Source organism: Plectropomus leopardus, chromosome 18, assembly GCF_026936395.1.
Source record: "Plectropomus leopardus strain MGB_pleo_1.0 chromosome 18, ASM2693639v1, whole genome shotgun sequence".
Lineage (NCBI taxonomy): Eukaryota > Metazoa > Chordata > Actinopteri > Perciformes > Serranidae > Plectropomus > Plectropomus leopardus.
Genome location: NC_142193.1, coordinates 20,759,185 through 20,770,058, shown reverse-complemented (window position 1 = coordinate 20,770,058; position 10,874 = coordinate 20,759,185). Strand labels below are relative to the sequence as shown.

General features: G+C 38.7%; 1 protein-coding gene across 1 annotated transcript; it reads right to left on the bottom strand.

Annotated features, from left to right (window-relative positions):
- Window positions 1–8,335: 8,335 nt before the first annotated feature.
- Window positions 8,336–10,590, bottom strand: fahd1 (FAH domain containing oxaloacetate decarboxylase 1). The gene has a single exon (XM_042505722.2). It carries the CDS (start codon window positions 10,487–10,489, stop codon window positions 9,827–9,829), a length of 663 nt encoding a protein of 220 aa, XP_042361656.2. The 5' UTR covers window positions 10,490–10,590; the 3' UTR covers window positions 8,336–9,826.
- Between the last annotated feature and the right edge of the window lie 284 nt (window positions 10,591–10,874).

Sequence of the window (10,874 nt, the reverse complement as noted above, 5' to 3'; positions counted from 1 at the left end):
ACTCTATTCTTTAGACTTTCCAAAAGCGAAACCACCAGAGCAAAAGTGTGAAAAATGGATGAAACAGGTGTTATTTTCAATAACATACTTTGCGGAGCATATCTAAAAAACATTTTATGGGAATAAACTCCTCATTATTATGAGAATAAAGTCCCAACCAACCATAGTCCCCAGTTGCCAAGGAGACTGACCATGCTCTCGCCCGTTTTATAGTTCGCTAGCTAACTATAAACATATTTGTTTAACACCATAATATAATATCCCCTTTTTCATAAAAATACGACTCTATTCTTGTAAAATTACGACTTTATTCTCGTAATATAACAAGTTTATTCTCATAGTAGTTCAACTTTCTTCTCAAAATAATACAAATTTTTTCTCATAATATTCTCACTTTATTCTCGAAATTACAACTTAATTCTCATGATATAATGACTTTATTCTCAAAATCGAACTTTTTATTTTTTTTCACATAGCCCGAATCCTCTGTCGTTATTCACAATGCAACCCTATAGGAAAAAGTATTTTTGGACCCCCATGCATCACATGACGAATCTGGAAGTTGTAATTTGATGGTTTGGCCATTATGTCGAATTGGCCTCTCTGTTCTTGGGGGCTTGTTCGAGAACGGAAAGCTTAACTAAAGGGGCTTAGGCTTATTTAATGGTCAGTTCTTCCATGGTAACCCTGTTAATGCTTCCACAACCAAAGCGTCTCTCTCTCTTTCTGCCCTTGCCTTGCTGTTTCCCACTCTTTCCCCGCACTTTATTTATGCTCTCAAACTTAAACTATAAGTCTCGCTCTTCCCTTTCTTCCTCTCTCACACTGCTTTTCCCTCTCGCCACTTCCACACAGTGAGACCACATGTACAGTCTGAGGCCTGCGTGCTGCTGTGGCCTTTAATTATGAAAGATGTCAGCTCACTCAGAAAGCCCTCCCTCCTTCCTCTCTGGGCTTAGAATTAGCAGCAGAGCTTTTCTCTTTTATCTGCACTGGTGGAGCGACCAAAAAAAGAACCCGCTTAAGATCTGACAAATACACTGCGCTGCAGATGTTAACAATGCATGGATTTATGCTTGTATTCAATGATTAAACCAAAAATATTCAATCACAACTATTAAAATTGAGCTTTGTTTGTGGAAACATCAGTGGTTGCTTGCATTAGCATGCTTGTGCGTGCATTTGTGCAAGTTTGCATGCACACACACCCCTCGCTTTGGCTCTTTCCATACATCTTGCCTCCTCTAATTCCAGTCAGTATGTCTGTCACATTCCCCCTCTGTTTTATATGTCTGGCATTAGTTTTTAGTGGGCCTCGCTAAAATTTAAATGTGCTTGGCTCACTTCATCTGTGCCAACTTTTATTACTCTGCATTACCAGTCATAGTGATAGCTGCCTTTTCGCTGTGCCAGCCCAGCAGCAGGCATTAAAGATAACTGATTTCCCATTCTGCCATCTGCGAAAGACGTTAGGATCAGTGTTCGCGGGACCAGCCCAGTCGTTAAGTTTCATTAAATCAGCAGGAGATTCGGCATAATCTATGGATGTCACTAAACACTGGTAATGATGTGAGAAATCCAATTGAGGTGAGGGGAGAAAGAAAAAAAAATGGAGGAATGCACTGTAAAATGTAAGAGTTGATTTTACTTAAAATAATCTAGAAAACCACTATCGTTGAAAAATGTGAGTAAATCTAACTATTAATCCTAATATATGTTAACTTAATATCTAATTGTTACATTTATTTAAAACTTAGTTATATTTACTTGATTTTGTGAAGTTGTTGCAACTTAAAATGACCAGTTTAATTCAATCAGTCAAGTTTCAGCAACATTTTAAACGTGACTAAAACAGAACTCACAGATCTCCAAACTTCATCTTTTGCAAAATCTTCTTTGTCATGATCAACGTGGTTTACTGAAGTTGCCAACAAGAGTATTCCACGTCATTTTTAAGTTGCAACAACTTCACAGCATGAAGTAAATACAGCTAAAGTTCGAGTAATCTTAATAATTAGATTTAAAGTAAACAGAAATTAAGATTAATAGTTATATGTAGTTTACTTTTTCAGTCGGTTTCCAATATTATTTTAAGTACAATCCACTTGTCAGATTTTACAGTGTGATTGAGAATATGTTCCCTAAAAGCCAGTGAGACGTGAAGATGTACACTGGAGTCCATGAAAATGAGCTCATGTTATTAACCGTAACTCTGTGATCTAAGCAAACAAGCCTCAGTATTCACTTCGGTTTCTGTTTGCACACATCAGTCTGTGAGCTCATGAACGGCCTACCTCCACTCGTGGTTCCCCAAAGAATCTGCAGACACCGCCAGCACTTTGTCATTTTTTATGACTCTGTCATCAATATTTTAGGTGTACGGCAATTCACAAAATTCATGATTTGATTTGATTCAGTAGAGTACGGTGGTGTCATGGTTCCAGACATTCTCGCCGCAGCTGTCTGAGTGTTTTACGTTTCAATTTATCCACATTTATTTGAAGATTTAACTTTAGTCTGGAATAATATTTCAGATTTGAGAAGAAAACAATAGATTGAATCACTCTGATGTAGTGCTAGCAATCACTTGGGTAAACAACTGGCAATAGCTTTGAATTGCAGAGATATATAAAAATGACTGACTTATCTATTCCTGTTGTCATTTTCAGCAGTATTGATAAAAATGGTGGTCAGACCTATCTGGTATTTCTGCTGTGCTTATTTTCTGCACCTTGTGACGCAGCAGCAGGCTGAAGCCCAAAGCTAAAAACTGACATCCGACACTTGTTGCTGCTGAAGGATGTGACGTGCTTTACAAAAGTTATAGCTCACCTTAAGTTTTTCCAGCGCTCCAATGACGCATCAACCAATCATATGTTTATATTTCTACCTGTGGTGTTTTGTTATTTAGATAGTTAACCGATGCAATAGCTATGTGTGTGTTGCTGCGAAATGTGATGTTTAAAAGGGGCTCAGACATTGATCATACAAACTTTAGATGACATTAATTCGAGATGTTTTGTGATAAATACTCACATAAGCTTGTGACAACGTAACTATGTTAACAAGTGCTTGAGCAACACTTCAACAGCGACTCAGCGATGATGTAGCTGTTTATGCTGTTGCTGTTTCGCTCGTAGTGTGGACACAGCATTACTGTTGCAGTTGAAGGATTAGAGAAGGTAATAAAAAAGTAGAATATGACTTATCCTTTAAGGTTTAGTGTTAATTCCTTTTCACATTGAGCCGAACCCTGGATGCAACCAGCTGAAGTCGAAAAGAGGCTCAACACTTACACCAAATCCAGATGATAGAAAGACAATATATATTCCTCTGTGTTTGTTTGAAATACAAGATAGTCTGGATTACAACTGCTCCAAACAGCTCAAAAGCAAAGACAATAAATTACAAGTCCATAAATCTCCAAATCGTCTCTTCTCATGGGAACACTTATTTGTTTAGTTTCGGCTGGCATGCAGCTTCCAAGAATTTGATCCCGCAATTTAATGCATGCCATCAATTCCTACCATTGTGGATTTGTTGTTTGCATGAGTGAAAATCGCCCAGTGTGGATTGAGTTACAGGCCACTGTGACTATTTGAGATTAGGCGTGATGAGGGGTGTATATTCTGTGCGGTGACTCTTATTTGGGAATAATGGGCACATGACAGACTAATCAGAAACACCCCGCGGGAGGGATGAACCACTCTGAGGGTCGCGCTGAACGAAAAGGGGGGCTGATTCCTACATAGCAGATAAAAAGTAGGGTTAGAGCGTAAAAGTGGTTTCCCTTTGAGGAGCCACAAATGAAGACAGTTCATACTGAGGACTCCACACATTTTCCACCCGTACCGCAGTCTCCTCCGATTCAGGGAAGAAATGCTCGGGGATTTTCTCTCTTTTCCGCGGTTTCGGCCTCACAGCAGCATCTTGTTAAATTGTGACTCCAGCTTTAATTGATGAGAGAGTAATTTAGGTTAGAGAGATTTTAAAATGGTCATGGTAGCGCGACTTAAATTGGGGAACTTTTTAGGATTAGGGACTTTTACAATAGGATTTTATAACATTGTTTTTCTGGACTCGTTTCAGTGCACGCCTCTGTTGCCGTTTTAGCCAACAAAATACCAGCTCCAGTCCGCTCACTGGGCCCTGATTGGAAAACTTGAACAATCAAAGTTTCTAGAGAAGCTTGCGCTGTTGCCAAATGGATGGAAACCTTTTACACCGAGGAATAAAACTGAATTTTTAAACTAAAAATACAACTCTTCAGACACGTTTGTATGGAAGAAATTAAAACTAAAAATGCGTTTAGTTGTTAAAGCTACATTTTTCTACACGGTACACTGCCCACGTGGCCTTCCACCTGCATCTTCAAACAAAATGCTAACACACTACGAGCAGTCAATCACTCTGAATAAAAGCAGCCTGCACCTGGACTTCATGCATGGTTTCTTTTCATTTGCCAAAGACCCCATTCATTATTTTACCAAAATTAAGTGCAGCCCATAAGTTTGGCCCATGAAAAAAATCACAGATTTGTTCTTGATTTGCTCCATGGTGTTACTAATCTCCTTCTATCCACTTGTTCATTCAGGAGACTGATTATTGTAATAGTTTACATGCAGAATAACCAGTCAAAACATGTCAATGATGTCAGAAACATGGAATAAAGACAAGATCTGAGCTCTGAGTTGAAACCCAAGTATGTAAAAGTACACACACACACACAGTAGCCCTTGTGTCTTTATAAAAATTAAATAAAATCTATTCCCCGGCCATATGAGTGCGTGTCTTTTTGATGCGATATGTCATCTGTGTCCTGTGTGACTCAGTCCTTCCCAAGGTTATGTGTGTGTTGGTGGTTTTTTATTTCTAAGAATGGCTGCACCACAGCACTGTCTGGTGACACACAGTGCAGCACGCAAAGCGAGGCATCACGAATGGTCATTTTCTGAACACATACACATACACAGCCAAGCTGTAAATCATTTTCACATGTTGGACCTTTTCTGTCATGAATTTTATGTCAAGGGCTGCAGCTTTAACTTGTCAAAAAACGGTCGGTGCAAAAATCTTTTAAAATTCCGATGTTTTTCAGTCAGCTAAGGATAGTTTACTATTGCATTTGTGCATTTTATAACCAGGAAAGGGGCTTGTTAATATAAAGACTAACTTACCTTGGCTTTACTATAAACAAATAAATAAAATGCAAAATTAAGCTACCTTTTAGGGTCCATATATGCCATGATTGCATGCAGGGGTGCAGCCAGACATTGTAAACATTTGGGGCTCAGCCCATACTGACTGGGCTCCAGGGGGCATGCTCCCACAGGATGACTTTTTCCTTTTTTAAAGTCAGCTGTATGCAAAATTTTGCAAGCCTTTAGTGGTTTTTAGTTATGCTTTTCATTTTAGGGGAGGGACATTTACAACTTTTAATATTCGTACATGTTTGTATATATTTTAACTACCCTCAGAACCACAAAACTCCAAAATCACACCATTTATCATCGCCAAAACCTGTAAAATGTGGTAATTTATGGTGGTGGGAGGGTCATGAATTTTTCCCCAGTCACTCAGGGCAGCCCAAGGTAAAGTATTTGTAGCTCTTAGAAGGGTCATGATATTAAAAAACACCAAGTCACATCTCAGTCACAGACTACTTAGACAAATAAAGTGCAGTTCCTTATGATCTTCAAGGTGTTCAAACTATTTGTTTAAGACAGGAGAAGATATGTGCTGACTGTGGTTTCTTTTACCCAGCACATGACATGCTGTGTTTCAAATTTTGTAACTAAGCCACTGCACCTTGAAAAGCAGGTGCTTGGGAACACTTGTGCACCATGTTGTCTCAGTTGTGGCTTTTGAGCACACGTTTGGCGTGTCTACGTTGATAACAATGAATATGAGGACACAAAAAAGGCGGCATGTGTACAGGCCCTAACACAACAGACGCTGAGGATGACTCATTTTCACTGGTGACACCTAAAAAGAGGCAAAAAATGTCTCATGTTACTATTTTTTAAGTTACATAGCATACCGTAGATGCGGTAGGAACTTGACATAAAGAGCATTATTTATCATGAAACCTATTTTTGTTATATTATGCTGAAGTAGACTTCAATAAATAAATGTTAAGGTGAAAAATCTGCCAAATTTGAATCCATCACATAATACTCAGGCTGCTCCAAATGTAAATCAAGGATCCCCAACAATGCCAAGTGAATGCAGTCTTCAATACGCTGAACTGAATACTAAACCAAAAAAAGATCATTTACGCAATTATATTAGATTTCTTTAGAATATATTCAGGGCATTTGAGAAAACATTCAGTGCTGAAGCTCCAGAAGCCGCCTCGCCGACCCGCTCCTGTACACATGTTCAAGCCCGTATTCATGTTCAAGTTGTTTTCGTGTGAACCTGAGAGTTTTGACCCGATAACCTCCAGCAAGATAGATAACTCTGCACAAAACCTACTGATGAACTGATGCTAACAGATGTTTGAACATGTCTGTGGTAATATGTCACATGTGGCATGTTACAGTAGGTGTTAAACAAGACTCTCATCCAACCAAAATTAGGATTCAGCATCTTGGCACTTTCATATTTAATGGTGGCTGAGATATTTCAATGTAAATATCTCAGTGTAAAATTGTATTTTTATCCCTTTAAAGTCCTTACCAAGACAATAACAATGGGATTTTTTTCTTTGCATTTTTATGTTCCTGAGGCTACAATAGAAATTTTTTTTTTTTTTTTTTTTAACAGACGCCATAGTTTTTTAAAATAGGTCTCTACCAAATGGTTGAATGGCTGTTTCTGGTAATGGTAAAACAGAAAGACAAAATCCAATTTCAAATCATTTACTCTATAATGCTTTAATATGTAAGTATACCAACATATATCATTTTTTGACCATTGAATTAGTAGTATTACCAGTACTAATATTATTTCAATGCAAATTTTCCATTACAGTACTTTGAAAATGTCTCAGAAATCAAAAATCATACTGATATGTGTTTTACCAAATATGTGATGGAATAACATGAAATATATAGTATTAATAACAGTGAATATTCATTTTTTTTAATTTCATAAAAAATGCTAATTTATTGTTTTAACATTCCCACATTTATGTTTTTGAGCAATAAAAATTACGAGTTTTTTTCACTGTATATGTAATTAATGGATAACATTAAATGTATCATTTAACAGTCATAAATGATCAGAAATTGATTTATATTTAAGCAAATGGACAATTTAAATTTCATTAGCTTTGCTTCATTACCTTTTCCATTGAGGAACAAATTGACAGTTAGGAGGTTAGGTTTTTTTTTTTATAAAGTTATATACATCTGTTCATTAATCCCACCACACAGAGCCCTCAAGTCTGGTGCGATTAAAAAAAAAAATTAACTTCCTGTTGGAGGCAAACTGAAAAGGCCTCCTATTTAAAGACAAAGCGACATCTAGTGGATTTTTTTGGCATAACATACCTAAACCGAATGTTAGAGATCGCTCAATCAGGTTGAGTTAAATTCAACACATTTTTCACTAAAATACAGTGATTCAAAATGTGCTCTACCAAATGATCGAGCAGGACGTTTATGCCACTTTTGGGGTAAAAATCCACTTTATTTACAAGAAACTCCTCTCAGATCTCTGCACTTCGGCTCCAACTGGTGTGTTTTAATGTCATAGGTGAGATCATTGTCCGTGTGTGTTGAATTGGAAGTCTGTGGTCTCCACGTAATCCCGTCTCCCTTGAAAGTGTCAAATATATACCTCTTTAGAGTCCCGCTCGATGACAACACACTGCTTCATGCGGTGAACGCTAAACCAGAACTGAGCGCCAGCTTTGAAGCCATTGTTAAAACCTGCGAGGGCGTAATACCTTCAGTCACACGGGGACAATGAACAGTATGATTCATATCTCATAAAAGACGACACCTGTGTGCACATGCCACACTGTGCACTGCTCTAACCCCGCTCTGGAAAACAGGCCACGACTACATTTCCCAGACTCCAAATCTAATTGAATCTGTCATAACTGCTCTAATGATGGACACATTTAAGCCCGGAGTACCCCAAGGGCCAGTGCTTGGGTCCTGTGAGTCTCGGAGATAACGTGCCCTACAGGTGTGGGGAGATGATGTACGCAGACTCGGGTTACTGCAGACTGGCCCGGGACAGGTTGATGGACGCTCTGATTGATCCTGAAAACAGAGAAGCCTGTGGGAGAAATGTAATTGAACCTGGAACAGATGTTAAACAGTCCGGGAAGAATGTGGTCATGATGAAGGTGCACAGCCTTGAAAGTCAAAATTGCACAGGATGAACAGAAATACCACAGTTTTATTTATTAAAGGAATTGGCAGATCTTTTTTTTTGGTGTATTAGATATGAAAACGCTATCCAGACAACATTAAAGAAAGGGGCAACAGGGTTCACTCTGCAGTTACAAAAATGCATCAAAACGTGGTCCATTAGGAAGAAAACACATCGCAGCTAATCCAACAAGCAGCAAAATGTGTTCCAAATTTATGAATAACCACAGGTGGCCGGTGCCAAACCCTCTAAATCCTCTAAACTCCCTCACTAACAGGACTTTTTCTCAACTTGAACTCATCTGGGATAAACTGTACTTCACATTTAAGCTTCTCAAAGGCACATTGCATTAATGCAGACTGCACTGTTCAATGTGATTGGAAGAAGTAGCCTTTATCATACGTACACATGCGGGTGAAAATATAGAAATGCATATGGGATGAAAAATTTATTAATGACTTTATTATTGGTACTTTATTTTAATTTTTACTCTACCTCTATATCAATTTTAAGACTTTTTGGGTATGACTGAAGGTGTTTTATTGTCTCTGAAACACAAGAAATATTATACTTTTTGTGTAGTAAATACATTTGCTCAAGTACCGCACTTACGGGGGTCAGTTCCAGCTGATCAGCTACAATATTACTATGATACTTGGATTTTAATGCATTTATAGTAATACTTATAACTTTTGGCTGATAATACGTTCATACTTCCAGTGATGGGGAGCAATTAGTTACATGTAATTAAATGACAAAATAATCGTAATTGTAATCAGTTAGTTTCTGAGAGAAAAAAATGTAATTAAATGACAGTTACTGATCAAAATTGGTGATTACAAAAGGGGTGCACCCAAAAAGGTAAAACTTTATATGTATAATTTAACATTCATCCTATTGCTTGGCATCTTTTCTTCCTTCTTTCTATTCCCACTTTCAGCATTGTTGTCCAGTTTAAAAGATTTGGTGGAAAAGTAATCAAAATTAATCAAATGTAATAGCGTACAATATTTCGATAAAGTAATTAAAATAGTTACATTACTTATTACATTTTAATGACTAGTAATCTGTAGCTTAATGCATTTTAAAAGTAACCTTCCCAACGCCGCACTCTTCTTACATTTTAAATGCAGTACCTTTACTTGTAACAAAAATATTTTTACAACATATTATTGCATCTTTTATTTGAGAAAAGTTTTGAACACTTGTTCCACCACTGATGACCTGAGAAAAATGAATGATGAATGATTTCCACATCTTTGGCTGGATAATACAGTCAAACAGATCATTCACGAGATCAATTAACGTAAACAGTTTTGTTCTTGTTTTCATGTATTTTACGGAGCAGCATCTGGATGGACATTTGGTTTTGATGGCACAGCACTGCCACCTGCTGATCCACACAGATATTGGAAATTATTTAAAAGAATTTAAGTCCACTTTCCAGCAAAAACACTTTGTTTATGAGTCTGAGTGTTTATTTATTGTCTTTTTTTCATCACTGGTCTTGTCTGTCCACTCTGAAGCTCATGGTGACAACGTCCTCGATCCCAGCCTGCAGCTCATCGTGCTCCTGCACGGCGGAGACTCCTTTGGGGGTCCCGGTGAGGATGAGGTCCCCCTCCTCCAGGGTGATGAACTCGCTGATGTAGCTGATGAGATACGGGATGGAGAAAATCATCTGCGACGTGCAGCCGCTCTGCCGCAGCTGGTCGTTCACCTTCAGCCACAGCTTCACGTTGCCCGGCTCGGGGATGCGCTCTTTGGGGATGAAGTCGCTGACGGGGCAGGATGTGTTGAAGGCTTTAGCCAGGGTCCAGGGCAGACCTTTGGACTTGCACTCGTCCTGGATGTCCCGGGCCGTCATGTCCAAGCACAAAGCATAGCCTGCGACGTGCTCCATGGCGGCGGACTGAGGGATGGAGGTGCCCCCTTTCCCGATCACCACTCCTAACTCCACCTCATGGTGCAGGTTGCAGGAGTACTGAGGCACCAGGACCGGGGAGCCCTCCTTCACATAAGCAGAGGGCGGCTTCAGGAACAGCACGGGCTCTGTAGGAATCGCGTTTTTCAGCTCTTTGGCGTGATCTGCGTAATTTCTCCCGACACAAATTATCTTCCGCCCCCATTCCCAGAATCGAGATATATTTCGTGCTGTCATTGTGTAAAAAATGTGAAGGTTGCAGCCGCTCTGAAGCTGTCAGCACCAGATCAACTAAACTTTGACCGACAAGCGAGGTTATTAACCTACGGCAAGCCAGAAGGGACAGACACAGCGAACTCAAAGTCGAATTTTAACCCTTTGAAACCTGGATCGACATCACTTTTCTTGCAGTGCTTTCGGGCACATTTATAAGTATTACACCTTTGAAATCTGAGCAACTTGGTTTGATTTCTTTTGAACGCGTGAAATAAAATTGAGTAACGTGATAAGAACTGTTCCGCAAAAAAAGAAATTATAAAGACAATTATTTTTAAGTTAGGGAAAATGAAAAAAAGAAAAAGAAAAGAAAAAGCACTATTCGGGTCATTTCCTTTTTTTCTCT

What these genes read in the sequence shown, in the direction of transcription:
- fahd1 (XM_042505722.2), bottom strand. Translation starts at nt 10,489, where the DNA reads ATGACAGCACGAAATATATCTCGATTCTGGGAATGGGGGCGGAAGATA.